At 50.8% G+C, this 20,448-nt stretch overlaps 7 protein-coding genes across 7 annotated transcripts; 1 reads left to right on the top strand and 6 right to left on the bottom strand.

Annotated features, from left to right (window-relative positions):
* Positions 1-158: 158 nt before the first annotated feature.
* On the bottom strand, positions 159-1,505 carry Pmar_PMAR010287 (10 transmembrane domain, possible aa transporter, putative; the record flags this gene model as incomplete). Its single annotated transcript, XM_002788699.1, has 1 exon — positions 159-1,505. One exon carries the CDS (start codon positions 1,503-1,505, stop codon positions 159-161), a length of 1,347 nt encoding a protein of 448 aa, XP_002788745.1.
* A 1,143-nt stretch (positions 1,506-2,648) lies between these two features.
* Positions 2,649-3,815, bottom strand: Pmar_PMAR010286 (DNA cross-link repair protein SNM1, putative; the record flags this gene model as incomplete). The annotated part of the gene is made up of 1 exon (XM_002788698.1): positions 2,649-3,815. One exon carries the CDS (start codon positions 3,813-3,815, stop codon positions 2,649-2,651), a length of 1,167 nt encoding a protein of 388 aa, XP_002788744.1.
* A 342-nt stretch (positions 3,816-4,157) lies between these two features.
* On the bottom strand, positions 4,158-5,126 carry Pmar_PMAR010285 (conserved hypothetical protein; the record flags this gene model as incomplete). The annotated part of the gene is made up of 1 exon (XM_002788697.1): positions 4,158-5,126. One exon carries the CDS (start codon positions 5,124-5,126, stop codon positions 4,158-4,160), a length of 969 nt encoding a protein of 322 aa, XP_002788743.1.
* Positions 5,127-5,979: 853 nt separating this feature from the next.
* Pmar_PMAR010284 (conserved hypothetical protein) lies at positions 5,980-7,662 on the top strand (the record flags this gene model as incomplete). The annotated part of the gene is made up of 3 exons (XM_002788696.1): positions 5,980-6,936; positions 6,992-7,091; positions 7,139-7,662. The coding sequence occupies exons 1-3, from the start codon at positions 6,016-6,018 to the stop codon at positions 7,660-7,662; spliced, it is 1,545 nt and encodes a 514-aa protein (XP_002788742.1). The 5' UTR covers positions 5,980-6,015.
* Positions 7,663-9,995: 2,333 nt separating this feature from the next.
* On the bottom strand, positions 9,996-11,928 carry Pmar_PMAR010283 (cAMP-dependent protein kinase catalytic subunit, putative; the record flags this gene model as incomplete). Its single annotated transcript, XM_002788695.1, has 11 exons — positions 9,996-10,157; positions 10,211-10,376; positions 10,429-10,607; positions 10,644-10,764; positions 10,808-10,942; positions 10,994-11,046; positions 11,094-11,263; positions 11,310-11,401; positions 11,447-11,517; positions 11,727-11,837; positions 11,869-11,928. 11 exons carry the CDS (start codon positions 11,926-11,928, stop codon positions 9,996-9,998), a joined length of 1,320 nt encoding a protein of 439 aa, XP_002788741.1.
* Positions 11,929-13,199: 1,271 nt separating this feature from the next.
* Pmar_PMAR010282 (hypothetical protein) lies at positions 13,200-18,895 on the bottom strand (the record flags this gene model as incomplete). The annotated part of the gene is made up of 28 exons (XM_002788694.1): positions 13,200-13,248; positions 13,297-13,373; positions 13,424-13,505; positions 13,553-13,625; positions 14,081-14,189; positions 14,234-14,584; positions 14,629-14,724; positions 14,773-14,940; positions 14,994-15,129; positions 15,172-15,281; positions 15,339-15,486; positions 15,530-15,633; positions 15,700-15,765; positions 15,809-15,880; positions 15,927-16,022; positions 16,243-16,333; positions 16,369-16,507; positions 16,557-16,650; positions 16,702-16,781; positions 17,075-17,151; positions 17,361-17,502; positions 17,707-17,842; positions 17,875-17,979; positions 18,032-18,109; positions 18,154-18,273; positions 18,416-18,522; positions 18,597-18,672; positions 18,716-18,895. 28 exons carry the CDS (start codon positions 18,893-18,895, stop codon positions 13,200-13,202), a joined length of 3,162 nt encoding a protein of 1,053 aa, XP_002788740.1.
* A 142-nt stretch (positions 18,896-19,037) lies between these two features.
* Pmar_PMAR010281 (n6-DNA-methyltransferase, putative) lies at positions 19,038-19,943 on the bottom strand (the record flags this gene model as incomplete). The annotated part of the gene is made up of 4 exons (XM_002788693.1): positions 19,038-19,244; positions 19,373-19,634; positions 19,715-19,843; positions 19,900-19,943. The coding sequence occupies 4 exons, from the start codon at positions 19,941-19,943 to the stop codon at positions 19,038-19,040; spliced, it is 642 nt and encodes a 213-aa protein (XP_002788739.1).
* Positions 19,944-20,448: the final 505 nt, after the last annotated feature.

Genomic DNA, 20,448 nt, shown 5'->3' with positions numbered 1-20,448 from the left:
CGACACTGTCTACTACTGGACGGCTGAATGCATCATCAGTTCAGGAGTTATTTATGAAAGATCAGAGGAACCGTAGTTACTCGGTGAAAAATGGAGAGTCTCTCAGTAATGTTGATGTGACAGTACATCAACGAGATGCTCATCAGCATTACGAATAGTTACTTGCTGTAGAAATCGATAACACCAACTAGAGAAACCCAGGTACCGAGTACAAGGGATACCAAACCGACCACGATCATCAACCAGTACCACCAGTTTTTCCAGGCATATATGCTCCCCTTGCCCTTGGCAAGAACGATATTGAAAGCCCCAGGACCCAAGAAGCAGACGATGGACCCTGCGATGGCTCCGACAAGACCCAGAATCATATTTACATCAGGCAAGGCGACCGCCACTGCGAAGGACAGAGCCACCGTTAAAGTAGCGATGACTATACCAATGATGGTTCGATGCTTCTTAGGGTCCAACGAATACAATATAGTCGTCCTCACAGGGTAGATATTGAGAGGAAAACAGCCAATGATAGCAACGCCCATTAGAATGAAAGCGATGCATACCATAGGGTCACCAGACTGGATCATTGGACTCAAACTGATGAGAACACTGGAGGCGATATCATCTCCGAAGTTGACGAAGAATAGGATGCCTACCATAAGGTAGACAATTACACTGACGATCATAGACACAGCAGTGACCCTCCTCATAGCAGACGGCTTCCGGTTCGACAGGCCAACGTAAATCTCTGGTACGTTCGGTTGACTTGAGAAAGCAAAGATGTACGTACTGAAGGCAGACATGAGAGACCCCGCATTGATAGGGGTCCATGCAGTATCCACATCAAAGGCATCCGAGACACCGTAACGAGAGAGAGTATAGATAGCTGTGATAGCCAGGAAGCACACTCCCACAGAACCCGCCATAGTGAGGTACCTGATGGAACCTATGCCCTTTAGGAGTGATATTGGCAGTAGTATAACGACCGTGACTAGAGTGCTGAAATAGACCCTATCCACGAACATTATTCCGTACCATGTATCAGGGTTGGAACCAAAGGCAGCGACGAACACAGGGTTGAATATATCATAGATCGTCACGATGTATGCAGCGGCAGTACCAAAACAGAAAAGGAATAAGCCTATTTGGAAAATCCATCCCAATTTCTTCCCGAAGAGCATTTCCACAAGGTCCTCATAGGTATCCTTCTGTGCGATATCCTGTGCCCTGACGATCATCTCGACAGAAAGGAATGTAAAGAAGCACATGGCACAAAGTAAAATAGTGCCAGCTATGATACCAGCACCGTACATAGTGTAAGGAACGGCCAGTGCACCAGCACCAAGGGTACCCTTCATAAGGCTGAACGCAGCCGCGGCTTCAGAGCCCTCAGCTAGCACATCCCACCACTTGAAATTGTTGCCAGTAGGTTTGGACTCCTTCACAGTACAGTCGCTGTCAGTCTTAGATGAGGGCGACAACTCAACCACGGCATCCGCCTGTTCGACCATCACTAAGTCGGAGGAAAATGAAGAAGGCTGATGAGAAAAGCAATAAAAATACCATACCAATCTGGATTCATATTAACATCGGAAAAATTCCTCTACCATAGAATGCTACTTGAGCCTGAAGTTCTCTAAGGCTAGCCCACGAAGGTACTTCAGGTGAGTCTAGTCTGGTTCAGAAGCACCGAATCGGGACAAGGTCTACACAAGAACTGCTTCAGCTTGGACAACAGGAGAATGCCTGCACACAATTCGGGGACAACCCCCTAATCACGCATGAGTATAACAGGAGTGACATTCTGTACTCCCGAAGAGTAGACCACGACGGCACTAAGGAGCATAATGAGCGTAAGAGAACTTGAAATTTCGCGCTAACAAAGTGGTGCTCCAGGCTGACACTTCGACAGAGCCTAGATGTAGTGAAGAGGTACATCAAACAGTCTTATACCTCTTGTATGCCAGCAAGTGCAGAATGGTGCTGATTCGCATCGGGTACATATTGAGAGAGAATATACTCGCGAAAGTCTTAGCCATCACCAGGTAGGCGACGGCGATCAAAAAAGTTTCCATCGTTCAACCTAGGGATCAAACCCGTAATTGATACGGATAATCTGCACGCATGCACATGGTCTCGGAATCACGAGACGTGGTCACCCAACCCAAGATACTTAGAACTACGTACAAGGTGATTGATATCTACAAACATGAATACGATAGTTCTATACCATTTGGACCAAAGGCTTTGGTGAAGCCAAAACCCAGCATGATAGTAGCACACAAGCTCCGCCTCTGGAGGAGCTGTTACGGATCAATACGTCACACAGGTCTACCTCCGCACGGAAGGTATGAGTCAACATAGTGCCACAGTTTAAGATAGTGTAAGGTAATATGTATATGGTTAACTACATGTGTTGGTGACACCATGTGAATTCCGATGAAATTTTGGGAAGTTCTTGTTGGTTTCTGTACACTTCTACCCGAATTCTCATATAAACTTCTTTACTTAGTGAGGAAACACCCAAGCTCAACTGAGGAGGCCAAAGACATATTCCAATACTACTCCAAGGAAGGCTCGTAACGGATCTCACAAGGGGACTCTCCTCCTGAGCCCAAAACAGAGAAACGCCACAGTTCGGAAATTAGAAACTATCATTCATCACTGGTCAAATCGATAACAGTCGTTAATTCACTTCGTTCACTCGCGTTACACTTCACAGCTTTCCTAGGCTTACCATAGAAGTAGCTCTCTAGCCTTCCTCGATGCTCAGGGAGCATGATACCTCCAGCAACGGCTGTAACCTGAGCCTCTCGATCAACCAGGCTTCTCCCCACTGTCCCTATGACCCTCCTCGGCTGTACATGCTTGAGGAACTCTACTAGTTCTGTGAAGGAGCTATGTTCACTGTATGGTATGGAGTACAGCACACAGCCTGGAAATTTACTACTGCGCCAACAAGATTCCTTCCGAGTCCACCCAGTGCAACGGAATCCAACCACCTTAGAGTAACCGGCATCAAGAAAGTCGGCCAGGGAATCCGGCGAGCTCCCGACCCGGCCCATCGCATCGAAGACCACTCCATAGTCTTCCTTCTCTGCTATCAACTTCTCTGGAATGGCGCCACATATCTCCATAATTTTGCGTCTTTTTTTCGGTACGAAAATTTTCTTCCCCAGAACTTCGCTTATCCGCACTGCACAAGATTCTTTCCCCAACCTATACCCGCCGACAACGAACATCGTACCAGGCTCATTCTCTTTAGTGACAATTCTGGAAATCATATCTAGAGCTTCTTCCCTCGATGGGTGAACGAATCTCCTATCCGAATACGTAGTATCAAGCCACACCGTATTGATGACACCATACGCCGGTACAGTCTTCAACAAAGCAGCAGAAGCTCGGAAGTCTCCCGTATGCAGACCCGTCCAGCCTCCAGTGCCACAGAAGAGGAACATGACTGCTCCCGGACAATGATTGGCATCTATACAGGTCACTTTAATTCCTGCTATTTCGGTAGGCTCACCCAGCTCCAACTTCACCACTCGAGAGGGGTCAACACCGATGACTTGTATTACCAGCTCAGCCGTGATAGGAGAACAGTATATAGTACCCCTACAGAAGCCCTTGGTGAGACCCCAAGTATGATCTCCATGGAAGTGTGTTAAGAAGTATGTCCGACTATCTTGCCTCAGTCTAACAGGCACACCAAAGCCGTCCACCACGAAAGCCTCCGTTTGTCCTGGAATCTCCGTTATCACCTTGTACGCCCATTCCTTCTTCCCCTTGTCAAGACCTGCCAGCGACCGTTTGGGAGGCATGATGAACTGCAAAGTCTGACATCACATGTCTAAAAGAACATTGAAAACGACAAACCTAATTCGCGAATGCCTGAGGAGATCGAACCCACATGATCCGAACAAACGACCCCATCAAATTGAAATGACAATCTCCACTATCCTTCCCCAAGTGTAACACTCATTAACACAACTCTTCACTACGATAGGATAATTATTCCAGGAGGGCATCATAAGTGTGAACGAGACCAGCCGAAAACCGACAATATTGCTAAACACCATCCTCGAATGCCTTCATCATATGGACTCACGACACAACTTGGAACGGAGTCCGAAGAGGCAGTCTGCTAATGCAGTTTTTCCATCTTACGCAGACTTGAGAAGGGCCTGACGCTGCTTCTCCTTAGCCCTGTTATCAAGAGTCTCCTGGAAGGCCTTCCACATGACAGAGAAGAACATACCCTGCATACCGTTGGTGATAATACGGGTAGCAAGACCACGACCGAAAAGACCAGCATAACCGTCCTTAGCGACGATGTCCCTAACAGCCTGAGGGTAGCTCAGAGGTACCTGGGAAGTCTGCTTAGTGGTCTTGAGCACCCTAAGGGAGTTCGAAATGCAATCGGACACGAAGGATGAGCAGAAACCTAGTAGGGCATTACGAACGTACTTGCCATGCTTGAAGTTGAATTCAGGCAAGTGAGCGTTCAAAGTGTTATGGGTGACAAACCACGGGTAATGGCCAACCCAGGTGGCGGCCATGGCACCGAGAGTACCATGCCACAAATTCGTGATACCGTGAGTCTTCACCTTATTGATGAGAACCTTCATACCAGCCTCACCCTCGACCTGCTTGGTGGTCTTCCAAGCATCAATAGGCATGAGGAAAGCACGGAAGCATGCGGCACCACAAGACGCGAAAGCAGTCTTCACACCGATGGGCATGTTTTGGGTGGCCTGAGTGTTATCCAAAAGGGCCAACACACCAACGTTGGCAGCAGTATCACCGAAACGGGACATGGGGGCTTGGATCAATGCAGGGACGAGACCACGGTAGAATCGAGGAACACCGCCCTCAGAATAGAGCTTCTTGAGGACCTCACCGAGGTGACCACCATAACGATACTGATAGTTCATAGTGGTACGCATCCACATAAGGGCGAACACGTTAACGACCTGGGCAGAGGCACCAGCAATACCACCACGGAAGGCGGCTGCGGTGGCCTTGCCGAGGACGTCAGAAGCAGAGAGCTGCTTACGCTGCTGCTCCAAAGCGGCAGCCTGAGCGGATACCGGAGCGGGAGTAGTTGTCGCAGATGCGGCGGGAGCTGACATAATGACTAAGTGAGAGAAAATGTAGCTTCTACCACCAAAAAGAATTCATGACGACGCTACGAGCATCCAAATTCCTCCCTCGGGAAGGCAGGAACAACCACACCTGAAAGCTTCAGTTTTGCCAACCCGGGCAAACATAGGCCTTCATAATGAATCCCCCAGGACATACCTAAGCTAACGCCCCCCAACGAGAAACGACCAGCTAAGGCAAAATTCGCTATCCAAAAAGATGTCGCTCCCCTCCTTGCCTTGTCGGGAAGGGTAAACCTAGGCAAGCACATCAAAGCTAGTTACATGTTTCTGGGGCTCCTAAACGCTAGTAGAGACTTAATCCCCTAGCCCCGAGCGGCAGGATTCGAACGAAAAAAGCGCACGCCCGAAAAGCTGCAGACCGCTGATCGAAGAATCAAACGCGAATTGCACCGTCGGTAGCCTCGACTCGAGGCTACCGAGACGGTCCTCTTAACGGTGCAACGTTAATAATAACACGCACGCTAGCGTTGTACTCTCTGGTACTTGGATTCTCCCAGTGATGGATGCTCGTTAACAACGCCACCATTATGGGAGGAATCTAATACTCCCGGGCACCCGTAAGCAGCATGTGGGCAATGTTCGATGGGAATAGACCTTTCGCACTCTCGGTCATCACATGCCGCGCACTACAGTCGACATATTCAAGAGAATCGGCGAAACCACTTTCAACCGCACACGCGTCGTGATGTTGATGTCTGATGAAAGCAGATCTAACATCTAACAAACGTGGACTTATTCGAATTAGAAGCGTGCCGCAAGTTTTCTTGATAAATCCGTAGTCTTTCCGACTAGCCAGAATAGAATCCATACAGTCTCTCCTCTCCAGTTCCTTCTTCCTCTGAGCTATCGTGAATCAATGTCCGAATCGCACGGTTTGGAGGTGCAGGTGGAGGACACGGCAGACTCACCAACGAAGCCCCAGCAAACCCTGCAGTCTCGTGCCAAGCGACTAGTCCTCTGGCACAATCAAAAATGGAAGGGCATACGGCTTCCCGGAGTCGCATTATTCTTGTTTAAATACTTCTTCCTTGGATTCGCCGTAGCCCCTAAGGATGTTCCACGAGACGCTTGGTGGGGTGTCACTCTAACGGCCTGTGTGTGCATGGGCTCTGCAGTGCTTCCTCTCCCTTTACCAGCCTTCTGCGTATTCGCCTTAGCCCTAGCAGGCTTGTCTGGAGGGATGACGTCTGAAGAGCTCTTCTCGGGCTTTGGTAGCCCAGACCTGTGGTTCAACATGTTCAGCTTCATGACCATGAGAGCTTTCACTGTAACAGGCCTCGGCAAGAGACTCGGCCTCCTAGTTTACAAGTATATAGGATTCAACGTCCTGTTGGTGGCCTATGCTATCTGTACACTCGAGCTCATCTTAGCTCTATTCATAACATCTCCAGCCGTACGAGCAGTCGGGTTGATCATGCCCATCATGGTAGCATTACTTGAGCACGGCTTTAAGTCTTCCCCTCAACTGGGCACTCAGCGAGAAGTGGGTAGCTATCTGATTCTCGTAGAGGTAACAGCCAACGCTTTCGCCAGCGCTTGTTGGCTCACTGGTTACAACGACGTTAACCATTTCATCGCCAACTATCTTGACGAGCAAGGTTTGGATGTCAACTTCAATTTCTGGGCGACGCAGGTCGCCATACCTGTACTAATTGCCGTACTTTTGGTACCCCTGATGATGTACTTGTTGCATCGACCTAAGTACGTCCGTAGACCCAATGCATACGACGACGCCTGCCAACAACTGAGGTCATGCGGCCCTATATCATGCTCTGAGGTAAGCTTGAATCTGAGGAACACCACTCTACCATTAACGAACTCTTCCCGCTTAGGTTATTGTAGCCCTAGTCTATGTCGCCACTTTCGCCCTTTGGGTTGCCGCCTCAATGTCCCCTGGCTTCTACATCAGCGATATGATTATCGCTTCCATCGGTGAGTCCCCATCTGTCACGCTGTCCTGTATTTGGTTTGGTCGTCAGGCATCACAGCCCTTCTAGTGTTGGGTATAGTAGAATCCGACTCAGCAGTACTTGAGGATAAGCGTCCCTTCAGAATGCTCATATATTATGGAACGCTCCTGTCGATCATCCAAACGGCCGTGTCGAAGGGATACTGGGCATATCCGTTCGCTGGCAAGTACGTTGTCGGTTGGCTATCGGGAAAACCAGTCGGCAGCTCTCTTCTGCTTGCTTCCATTGTTATGTACTTTACTTCTTATGTTTATACTTCCCCATTGGCCCATACGAGAGATTTCTACCCGCCCATATTCGAGTCTTTGATCCAAAACGGAGTTCCATCTCATCTTGGCTCGAGTGTCTTATCGTATGTCACTATGGCACGCAATATTTCCCCGTATACTTCCCCCACGAATCCTGCCTACTATGCCCTTGGGTACGTAACCGTCCGTCAGTGGTGGTTCTGCGGTATAGCATCACTCGCACTGAACTACCTCTTCCTCATCTCTGTAGGGTTCCTGTGGTGGTTTATTATTGGTGACTGGTGATTGATTCATTCCTTCGTTATAGGTCAGCGCATCAGCGTTTCATTCCGATTTATATCTGTCATGCTTGTTACACAAGTTGCGGATCGCACTGTTATGTTTTCGAGATGTAGTAGTTTTGTTGTTTCCTAACCGATGTAGTTGTTGAGTGAGCAGTGGAAACAATTGATTACCACTTAGCGCAAGTGAAGGTGACTTCGAGGCGAATAGGCCTCAACGCCGAGATCACGATGAAAGGAGTGACTCGTCTCCGAATGAGAAAACGATAGAGACTTACCCGGATGGGAGTTAAGACCTCCAAGATGTGCCGAGACTGACCGTCGTGACTTGAGCTGACTCGCATTCGCAGTTCGTGATCATGGGCGGCTGTAGTTCGAATAACACATTCGACTGATCGGTCATCAGATTAAGAATACACTATCGACCCAACTACTGAGATGCACACATTGAAATCAGATTATGAACGCCTTACTGGTCGTTCGCTACGTCTATGCATTGTTGGAAAAGCCAAATAGCGGCCTCCATACTATCCACGACTTAGCACACGAAGAGGTGACTCGATGTTTCTCGTCGGGCATATGCAACTGACCCCGACTCATTCAAGATGCTCGAAAAATATTCGCTCGAAAGAGTGAGCGACATCTCAAAGACTGTTGAAGAAAGTGTAGCACAAAATGACGTGGCGCAGGCGACTGAGAGACTTGCGACAAGTGCCACACTCATGTACGAGATAAATAATGATAACAAGACGAGTGCAACAAGAGTCCAAAAATATATTCACATGCAGTATCTAATCGAGAAGCATGAAGGTCAGTACAACAAAGCGATGATGAGACTTGGGCACGGTTGTAATGAGCGTCACCGAGCATCAGTATGTCTGGTACAATAAGCCGCTATAATCCATAGTCGGATAACGTAGAATATAATAGGAAGCAATAATTACTTGCGACAGAGATACTGCACACCCCAACAGCATTGAGGTCATGGTTTATTCGAGCACCGGCAGAAGACTGATTTTGGGCGAATAACAGCATCAATACTCTCATGCTTTGTACTAATCATAGTCATGTTCGAGTAAATGCGATACCTTCCTTCGCTCAACTACACCGCCGTCTCAGTAGCTTCAGACGTTTCACACAATCATGGGGAATAATCTTAGGTCATTCGGGTAAGAGGCATCATCTGTTACTACTGCAGCATCATTTGAGACTTTTCGACTTATGCAATATCTGAAAAGACGTGTTCATCCCGCTACAACTTATAGTGCTAATGACACGCATCCGCATCCGTCACATGGCAGTTGAGACGAATGGAAATAGACGAAGAAGAGCATCGGGAGCAGCGCTCGAATCATGGCTATAGGGCTACCTTAGCAGCATGCTTTCCTATCACTACTGAGTCCAAGAACACGAGTGACCGCTGGTGGGCTCACTCGCTCGTCAGGCTCGATAAACAAAACTTCAGGGCTGAAGGTCACTGAGAACGGCATCCATATCATCAATCGAGCCCCCGGTTGCTACCTGTAGCTTTCCGCTGCATACTAGGACGAGATGTCTGTACGTTAGCAGGCGTGAATACCGACTTGAGCGAAGACCGACTTCGGATGCTTGGGGTACCCGCAGTCGTGCCTAATTGTAGACCACTGACTCATGTCGAGGTAGATGGAACACATACTAGCTTCAAAATCAGAACTATCCACAGTTTTAGTGAAGCTCTGTAATAGGCCCATCACAGGTAGCCGAGGCTTGACCAGAGATGCAGAGTATGCAGCACAACTTGATTCCACTATGGCTTCAACCTGAACCCCCACCAATCAGACGAGGATGGTGATGATTGCTTACATCGGAAGTCGTGAACTGCGATGATGCCTGGGCCAAGACACTTCCATTGCATCTGACCTTCTGTACTACAGCTGCTGTTTCCTTATACAGAGGCCTGATACGAGTCGCGTGAGTCAATTCATCGTCTGTCGAACTAACCTCAAGATATGGATATCCTTTGATGGAGATGTCACCAGCATGTGAGGGAGGACCTTCCAGTAGAAGCTTTCGTATCGGAACTGCTCCTCTCCTCCAACCTGAACACGCAGAAGGTTCGAACTAATTCAGTAACCTCTCTTCTCAAGGGCTACGCTATCAGTCTGAGGAATGTAGCGTCGGTCGGCGTCCAAATACCGATACCTGTGAGCACCACGAGGTCGAGCTAAGATATTCCAAAATCTGCCCTACGCCAGTTCAGCCCGTCTCCGAGGACTCTCCCGTCTGCTATCACAATCAAGATCAGCTAATACATGTAGAACTAATTTCGACAAGCGCGACAGACCTGGATGATCAACCTTACACTGGAGCATGTCGAATGGCCTTACCCATGTAGTATCTGGAGTCCAGCACTTCCCTAGCCGCTTCCCCACTCGTATGTGCTTCTTCCTGCAATCGGTCAAGGCTGGTGGTATCGCCACCGTGACCTCTTGGCAAGGGCTGGAAGGGCTCAAGGGCAGCCTGAGACCCACACGATGACTGAGCCTCACAAGCTTGAACTCCCTCCCCCTCACCAGACGATCGTCCTCACAGCACTGCCCTAACAACCATGGATGTCGACGAGCTTGCTCTGCCGTCATGCGCCTTTGAGGGTTGGCATTAAGCAAGCTCGTGATGAAGGAGGCGAATACTGGACAGTAGCATGCAGACTCATCGGCAGTTTCGCTTCGCCTCTGACCTCTGAAAACAGAATCAACGTCGACAACAGCTACACAGAGAACAACAGATCTACCCGCAAGGACTAGACTCGTTGCTTTTCGAGCGACTGCCGCCATCAGGAACATCCCCAGGACATGTGAGGATAGTCGGTTCAGCTTTGAGCAACAGCTCAAGAGTCTTGCCGTTCATCTCATACGATCTATGCGACTCAGGAGAGCCCTTCTTTTGAGAGAGTATCTCAAGTTGCATAGCCTATAACACGAACGAGTTCATTCCCGACCAACTCACATTATGAATATTCCTATGTCGTGGACCGGTAGTCATCAGCAGAGCGATTATTCCCGCACTCCACATATCCGATGCACAGCTAGCTTCCCCTCGGAAAACCTCAGGAGCCACGTACGGATATCTGAAAGCCGCTGGAAGCAGAGACGCCTCAACCCTGCACTCACGTCCCGCATACTCGACTCCGTAGCTCTCCATGGGATCGCGTGGCGAATCCAAAATCAATAAGTTTGAGACAAGAATTAGAATCAATGATGAAGTGCTCTAGCTTAACATCTCGATGCATTATATTCATACGGTGCCTACAATACGGCCATTGCTATGCTCCATCGACGATTTATTATTAGACCCACAAGTAAGCAAGAGCATCGATTATCTGACCAAGCACAATACGTGCTTCGCTTCGCTTGAGAGTACCTGCAGTAGTAATAACAGCAGCTGGATGCATAGGACCATCTCACGTCGACGGGAAGCCAGCCATTCGCACAAGTCTTTGCCCTGTATGTACTCCATGACCAGCCAGAGCTTAGAACTGGTCTCATACACGGCATGTAGTTTGCACACAGAGGGATGGTCTGTTGATAAAAGAACTGATGCCTCGTGAGCAGCAAGGTTGAGTACACCTAACAGTAGCTGACTCGCCAGGGAACCTGTAACCATCCCTGCTACCCTTATCAGCTAGGCGACGCTTGTCCAGCAACTTGATAGCATACTTAAGACCAGAGACGCGATGATAACCAACCACGACCGATCCAGAGAACCTATCGGCATCACTCTAAACCGGCCTACTATCGCCCCTTTCCCACCCGCTCCCGATCGCACTCTCGAGCCTATAGTCCTGGCTGATGTGGCCATGTATAATCTTGCTGCTCGATACCTGAAAACTGCTATATGCCGATAAATGCACGTCTCGAGAGACCCCACTAGACTGATCTAGACTTGGAAACATCCCTTCCTACTACTTTGTTTGATATCACCTTATCATCTGGATTGACGCTCTTGACTATATATCGAGCTCCCGCATTGCTACTACCACTACTACTGCTCGGTGGTACTCTACGACGTGCATCGTTGCTGCGAACAGACCTCATAGAGTTGTTCACTGCAGTACCAGCGGAGTACCCAAAGTGCTTCCTCGGACGACGAGGCACAGGCGGCGGCTGAGGCATTGTTCTCGGCATCGATACCGATGAGCACCTACCGCCGGGCCACATCTGTCGTCCTTCACCTTCCGAGTGCAGGCAAGCACACCGCATCCGACGAGGGCATCAATGATGGCTTCAAACATGTTAATGACGGATCGAGTTAAAACAAAAATATTCCTACAGCCTGCCAATGAGGGTATTGACGGTGACAAAACAACAACTACTTAGAGATGGAGGGAAGCATCATTACTCTTTTCATGCACTGCCTCTACTATTTACGTACCTGTACGTTGCCTCACACAGACCCCGGTGGTGAGATATGCCCACCACGTGCTTTGCTGCTGCTGCTGCTGTTCCTGCGTTGTTGTTTCACTGATTGGTGAGAGCTGGCTCCTCAGCTCTGAATTAGCCTTCGAGTTGACTCTAGGAGTGAACTTAGGCGCTACGCCAGTAATTCGTTGTTCCATCATCTACTCAACAGCATCTTCCAGCTACCATGACCACCCGAGAGGCCCTTCTTACTTGAGACTTAAGCCTCTGTTTAGCTGCATTTTGAACGTCTGACATGAGCCCACCATGATGCTGGTGGCTAGAGTTGCCTCCAAGGCTCGTAGGGCGGGTACCACTGGCCGAAGTAGAGTGACGACCAGACCGGCTCGAACCTCCACAATACACCCTGGACTCCTCTAAAGAGGCCGTCCTACCAGCGAGAGTCCGACGATGTGAATGATAAACAGGCAACGCCCCTCCTGAGCCAATTACAGGCGGCACCTAAGAACTTGAGAGTCTAGTGCCCAAGGAGCTCCTGAGCGTAATAAACATCTCTACCCGCTGACTGCCCAACTGCCCAGCAGAAGGCCTGCCATGGCTACTCCATCGAGCTCTGCTGGTAGAGGAAGAAGCACCACCACTACTCCGTGATGATAACTGATCATCACTGTCAACAGACTTGGTATGTCGTTTCTCGTCAAACAAACGTGGAGACTCCTGCCCTAGTACAGTAGCGGGCCTGAAGTCAGCCATGCAAGCCTCACAGCAACCTCTACCCTACTTCTTCAGCGCCGCCGTTCCCCTTGATACCGACAGAGCTAGCGGGGGTATATCAGGTCGCGAGGAGCCGGTCGAAGAGGCACTGCCTTGACCTGAGGCAAGTGCATAGTATTATCACCAAGTAGGACATGACGATACCGGAGAAATGCTCGAAAATTCTACTACCAATCCTAAAGGCGACTATTATTGAAATCTCACACGCCTGGCCGGAGGCCGAACACTCGTAGAACCTAACGAGCCTCAAGTCGCCTGAGGCTTCCTATGACCGCGCGCCACCAAATTACTCGTTCTCTTCCTAGGAGCCCCACTAGGTGCCAAAGGAGGTCGACCACGGTCGCTAATACCAGAGCCTGCTGACTCGATACTACTCCGACGCCCGCATAACGAGGATGCCATTGAGGACACTGGCGAGACTGAATGGAATCATCACCAGCAGTTCATCACTACAACCACCATTACACCGTCCGGAGCCGAAGTCTTCCTCCTCACTGTCGGGCAAGATGCTCTCCTCCAACTGTGGGTTCTTCCTTTTGAGAATCTGAGTCACTATCACTCGACGGACTGCAACCCTCAAGTTGAACTACTCACTCGGGCCACTGAATTGGTCATGCTCTTCCTCGATTCTAATCGTCTCCTAAGCCTCTCAGCCTCTCGAGACTCAGATCCATGCCTAATGCAGTAACCAATGGCAGGGGGCACAGACTAGTAGGTACTCACTTAGACGTCTGCCGTTTGCTAACACCACCATTACTGCTAATAGGAGGAGGACGGAAGTCCTGGGAGCCCGACACTGAAAGGAAGTAACCCAGAGTGAACAGAAACATTGCTAGTAACAGCATGCAGCCTCCCCGACCCTCCAAACGGACCCGATCTTACTCGCTCGTAGACTCGGTCTGCCAGTCGGGGGCTTAGCAGGCGGGACATTACCGACGCTTGACCGCGGGGAGGAAGCGCTGAAAAGACATACTCAAATGATTACTAGAGCCCATCCAAAGACACCCATCGTAGAGATGGCTGAAGACCCACATTGCATACCTCGACTTCGCCGTATAAAACGTCTCTCCACTAGGCGACTCAGTCGGACTCTCGCGCAGTTTTGCTGAACCGACGATACGTTGCCCATCCATCCGACCGTATGGACACTCACCCATCGATACGATGCTCCGCATTGACCTCTTCCGTGTTACTCGAGATCGACGTTCTGAAAGAAGTGTGGTATCACTTCTACAGAGGCCTGCCACCCACCTCTAGTTGACTTGACAGATAGAGTGCTACGGGCTGAGGACACAGACATTGACGACTGGTCCAGCTCTGACATGCTGCTGCCATCAACCGCCTCATTCTCTGTCAATATCTGCCAATATTCACATGGATGCATTGGAGGGAGGATCGGCTCACCGATGGAGGCCTCTCCCGCAGGACCTCACGGAACCTGTTAGTCGGATGCGTGGCTACATCATCGTCAGTAACGGGCCCATTAGACGACTCGACCGAAACATCGGCCTGGTCAGCCGGCGCCAGGAGTAACGCTGGTATCAATGGCGGCTGCGGTGGGAGGTCCGAGACCTTCCCAGAGGTTGATTCCGCAGACGCCCACGACACCGGGAAGGTATCAGCAGTAGCAGCAGCAGGCGGAGGTACTAGCTCTTGACTCGGAGGACTCGGTGGTGGGCTATTCAGGTGAGAGAAGTTCGGGAAACGAGAAATCTTCTCAGAATCGCCACTCGAGATCGCACTGTCCTTGGATACCTACACAACAGTGTGCCTCCCGAGGGATGCCACTGAGTCGGTACCCTCTCGGGCTCCGGTGCAGAGATGTTGGCGCTAATATTCTCCTTCTCCCGAGCTGACCCAAGGAAGCGGGAAATAGGACGCATATTAGGCAACGCCTGACACAATCACGACTGCCGCACCGTGGCCGCCCGAGACTTTACCACCTTCGAGGCCACTCCATCGGACACGATAGTGCTTGGGGTAGAGGGGGCAATAGGAGGAGTGATGCAGATGGGACTCGACACCTGGCCCCGCTCGATCGTGCCCGCAGCTAGATCGGTCGGGGTCGGGTACTGCTCCTGGAATTGCTCTCGCAGCTTTAGTTTATGTATCTGCCGAGATCGCCATTGAGAGCCAGTTCCAAGCTACTACTAGCATCACTCACATCTTGCTCCACCTTAGCTATGAGCGTGAGCATGTCTCGACACACCTCAAAGAGATCCTTAGAGTCCGGTCCCCGCTCCTTCGGTGGTGGCCACACCGAGTCATAGTCCACAAACGTCATACACAGATTACGGTAACTATCAACGTTCCCTACTCTCGCCATGATGGAGCCTACCCACCTGGCGTAAACGTTGAGGCCGTAGTCGAACAGCCACTGGCTCTCCGCGATCTTGTCCCGATAAAACTCAGCCAAGTGAGTGTGGAACGTATCCAGAGGTCCATCCTCGGTCTAAGAACACCGCGACATGCCTCCCACGTTTCATACCGAGTAGATAGCAGAGATTACCTCAGCACAGTCATCCACCGTCTGAGGCTCGGCAACCATCGAGGTGAGCCTTCGCTTCTTCTCCCTCTCCCGCTCCTTCTCCAAAGCATGCTCGATATCATGAAAGGAGTCCGTCAATTCCCGGACATCATCCACCGTTCGATATGCCCTGGAAAGACTTCCCACTTCACCATAGTCTCGGCCGAAACTACCTCAGCTCTGCCGCCCGCTCGATGCACCGAATCACGACCCTATCAAGCAAGGCCTTCACATCTTCCTCTGACATCAAGGCTATCACACAATGCAGGCAGCTGACCTACAAACAACAGCATATGCAACAGTAGTAGCAGTCCTCAGAGGGAACCAGCATCACCAGTAGTACCCGCGGATTCTCAGTGCATTTGAGCTCATAGAACTTGCTGAAGGCGCCCAGCTGGAACATGTCGATCTGTCACAACAACCACCAAACACTCAATAGACAGAGACCCTACCTGACGGCCGCCCGGATTGAGAGCATTAGCAAAGTTGACGCAGAGTTGAAGGACCAACGCGAACTTGTCGAGCTGGGTAGGAATCATCATCAATCCTCCGACTCGCCGCTGCTATTACCAAATCGTACATCACCTCCAGCGCTCGGTACATGGTAGTGAGGTTAACCTCAATGGCTCGGAATTCTTCCTCAAAGCCGCTCAGGAAGATCATCAGCTGCAGGCGGTGACGTATATCGGGTATTTTACGCAGGTGGTATCTAGGTCAATTCCTGCGAGGTCTCGTAGCCCTCTCTCCCTACACAAAGAGATCAACTTCATCACGACAAGCTCCAGGAGGGTCGCGGTCAACCGCCTCCATCACGGCCTGGGTGAGCTCGGGAGGCAGCTACAATGCCGGAGGAGCATCCCAGTTTGAAAAGATGGAAAAGCCTCACATCACGCAGTAGACTTTCGACCGGACCCAGCTGGTCCTCCTGCCACACTGAGTCGTCACAGCGCAGCAGAAGATTGCGGTAACTGGCAGCTCTGGTCCAATATGTGCAGCAAAAGCCAAGACTTACTGTTCGCTACGGCTCTTGAGCTTGGCGCCTGCTGGTGGTGGCTCCATCTGCATGAACACCTTCTGTGCTACGATGCCAATCAGCCTATGCTCCTTCGTACCGAACACCGTCAGAGGCTTGTTTGGTGTCCCGAGAGGATCTACCATATTCAGTGGGAGTTCCAGAAGGTGTGGTACTGAACTCCCTACTCTCAAGCTCCTTGCCAGTAGCAGCAGCCTTCTGTGCCAGATCTCTGATGACTTCCTTTTTCTTGAAGAGCCTCGTCAGGAACTTGGAGTCCACCTACATGACGGCACATGACGACCTCTGTTGCGCCCTCACGCTCCTCCTCACCCTCTTCCATATCTTCTGAGCTCCCACTTGGCGAGATATAATGCAGTCAGGAGGCATCACAGGCAGCAGAGACTTCGTGCCTGCCACACGCCCGTGCGAGAATTCACCGAGCTCCAACTATTTCGTTTAGAAACTTGAAGCAAGTTGCAGGACCCTAGCAGATAGACCTACTCTGTGAAGCACCCATCCCTGGAGGTCGATCGCAGCTGCCAAGAATGGGTACGCTGGAGTTCTTCGACATCGATGGAGGCCCGCCCAGTACAACACTACGATGAGGAGTGCCGTCCGAGCACATAGAAATGTCCGTATGAGCAGGGAGGACTAGGAGAGAACAGCAGCATACTCTCCACCCCATGAGATGAATAGCTACCACTAGTATCGGCATCAGATGCGCAGCTCCTAGGGGTACCGCACTCGGACATGGTAAAGTCCCGAGGCCGGCTACCATACCTACGGATGAGCCAACTTGAGTGGGATAGTCAATACATGCCTCCGCGAGAAGGAAACCCCTCTCATGGCAAACTTCTATCACACACTATGAATGCAGCCATAGACTCATATCATGATAGGTATATTACTATCATAGATCCCTACTGTATCAGCAATGCCATGGAGTAACGATCAACACCATCGGCCGTAAGAGAGCTCCTCCCTCTCACCTCGTAAAGTACTGTAGTAGAGGCTCATCATGAGCGTGTTCAAGTTGGGCCGCCTGGATGAAGGAGCTATCACAACTGAGAGGAGTGTCCGTCCCCGAGTCCGTGCTGCCAGCCCCTCCGGCTCTCGGTGTCGATACGCTACCTAACAGCATTACAAAACTCCTCATCACCAGGGGCTCATACGAAAGCCATCACGAAAGGTGAGGGCCCCGTAGCAATAAAAAACCCAACTTGTGCCAGGAAGCCCCATACTATGGGAAATCCATAAAACCATTTAGTATGACGCTAACTCCCAATACCGCTGCAAGACGACTACCAGTGAGCGTTGCCACTCCCCCACCCCTACAAGCAGTCGCTCTCTTCCCCTTAGCTTTGGTGATGTCCACCCCTTTTATATGCAGGGCTACATAGGGATTGGGCACTCTAGCCTTCGGGACGCTCTTAGGCCCACTAAGATTCGTAGGTACACGTGGCGGAGGTCCCTGAGAGACCGCGCCAAGATGGTGATCTCTACCATGAACCAGCAAGCCTCAGATACCTTAGGGCCCGCCAAGGGAGGTATACCCCTGCCGGTGGGCAAAGGTGGGGGAGGAGACGCCTTACCAAGAGAAGCCACGTTCTGCAACGAGCATACATGCACACCAAGCCCAGTAAGGGTATATGCTACTCACCATGCAGGTCGGCGGAGGGGATCCTTTGGCTGACTTAGGAGAGGTCCTTGGCGGAAGGCATGTGAGTATCGGGGAAGTCTGAGGAGCCTCACATCAGCTCACGACAAGGTAACGAGCCTCACCTTAGGTGGAGGAGGCGGCAGTGCTTTACCCGACACAGGGCCCGCAGACGTCTTTCCAATAAGGCCCAGCTTACCCAACGGCAAAGGAGGTATCCCTTTAGGAGTAACAGGTGGTGAACCCTGCCATGAAACGACTCCTCACACCAGTCTAACCAACCGTGCTGCTGACCTTAGCAGAGGAGGATGGGGAGGGTATCGATAGTGGAGGGGGTGAGCTAGCTGCCAGAGGGGAGGTGTTAACCCCAACCGAGCATATATCCACGGTTGGATGTGGAGCCCTCAGAGGTGTCGGAGCGATGGCTCTGAGCTCTGCCGGGGGCGAGGGCATCCCAGCATACCGACCAGGGGTGTCTGGAAGGCATGAACCGCCTGAGGCAACCATGTCCTGTCGGTAAGGTAGAAAATTGCAACGCGGAAACATTGCCATAGAGCCCTCATCTTACTAGTATTGAGAAGATCCCCAGCCGCCCTCCGATTCAGCTTAGCCGGTGTCCGTGCCTTCCGCCGCGCTTCATTTACCTAAGACAGCGTTGAGATGAGCCCCCGTGCGGCGGTAACTTACAAATCCTCGTAAAGTCCTGAGCTCCTCATTCTTATCCTTCAGCTCATCCTTGATCGCTTCATACTGCTGCCTCAACGTCGCCAGCTCAGCCATCATAGTCATAGACGGCGGAGTGCCCTCCGGGGTACCACTAGGCAGTGAGGGTGTGCTCGCCGGTGAGTCCGCCCCTGGAGTATGCATCGCCAATAAACAAATAAGTAACAGTGCGGATACTGAACTAATGACACCCCTTCTCAACGGTAGGCCCCCTAGGGCTCAGATCTCCTTCGACCTCAGGGGCCCTCACCCAACACCAACACTGGTACCCCGGAAACATGACCAGTCACAAGACGCCACCAAGGTCGACCTTGCGTATAAGAACAAACCGCGGCATATCCCTCAGATCAAGTACGACCTCTTGCATCACCAGCTCAGTAGCATGGTGCCGTGCTATGTACTCCTCGACAGATCGATGCTGACTAGACTCAGCGTGTAGCTCCATCCAAAGCATGCCGTTAGGCTTCAGAACCATTGATGATACATTCAACACCTGCCAATCAATTACAACTATATACATCACCACTATTACCAAATTTCTACTACTAGTTGAAATTACTCTTATGACAGAGCCGGTCAAAACAAGGGGCCGACAGCCTACTAGTAACATGTACGACCTACCTCTTGCACAATATTCATCCCCTCCTCACCCCCATCCAAGGCCAAGATATCTTCATGATTCTTCACTGTGCGCGAAAGATTCCCGACAGACTCAGTGGGGATATAGGGAGGGTTAGAGACGACCATGTCATAGGAGTTTGCCGTGAACTCTTGGTCACTGATGGGCCCGACCAAGAACTTTAGTCGGTCATACACTCCAAAGCGCTTCGCGTTCTCTCGAGCAAGACCCATCGCCTGCTCCGAGAGATCAGCCAGATCAACCCTGATAACAAGCCACTGCCGCTAGTAGAGATCATCATGTAAGGGTAGACCATCTAGGGACCACACAGCACCTCAACTGACCTCATGGTGGCCCATGCAGTGGCCAAGGCAATTCCGATAACACCACTTCCACTGCACAGATCCAGTATGCGCCTCCCACCTGGTAGGCCCCCTTCCAGGATGCGCTGCACCATCAGCTCCGTCTCAGGTCTTGGGATTAACGTAGGGGGCCTCACAATGAACGCTTCGAGATGCAGAAAGTCTACATAGCCTGACCACACACCTTCGTAAATCCTCTAGGGATATACATCTCTTCACACGGCATAAATGAGCGCACATCGCAATTTATGCTAGTTCTACTCTCACGAACGGATTCATTGAGCTCTGCCCCTCTCACCCACTAGATACTGATAGGGTGTCCAGTGCAAGGCACGGCTCCGTACAGCTTCTCGTAACCTCCTCCTGTCTCTGATGCTCTCCTTCAACCATCTCAGACAAGCTGCCTCCTCGTCCAACGTTTCCTAAGTGTTCAACATTTCCCAAGGATTTTCATACGGGGTATGGCTGAGCTTTCTCTTCCGACAAGAGCAGGTTCATAGCAATGAATGATACTCGCGACCATTGTGAACAGGCATTCCACCACCCATTTGAATGTCCTACCCCTCTCAAGCCGTCACTATAACGATGGGCCAGTACGAACCGCAGACCCGTAGAATACGGGAAGATTCGATAGTGCTGATGGACATAATGAGGAGCCCAGAGTTGAGGTCGAGCCGCCCAACTGGGCGAACGAGGCATTTGCAGACCAGGGCAAG

Source organism: Perkinsus marinus, assembly GCF_000006405.1.
Source record: "Perkinsus marinus ATCC 50983 genomic scaffold scf_1104296927884, whole genome shotgun sequence".
Lineage (NCBI taxonomy): Eukaryota > Perkinsozoa > Perkinsida > Perkinsidae > Perkinsus > Perkinsus marinus.
The sequence above is the reverse complement of the archived record's forward strand: the minus strand, read 5'-3'. Positions and strand labels throughout refer to the sequence as shown.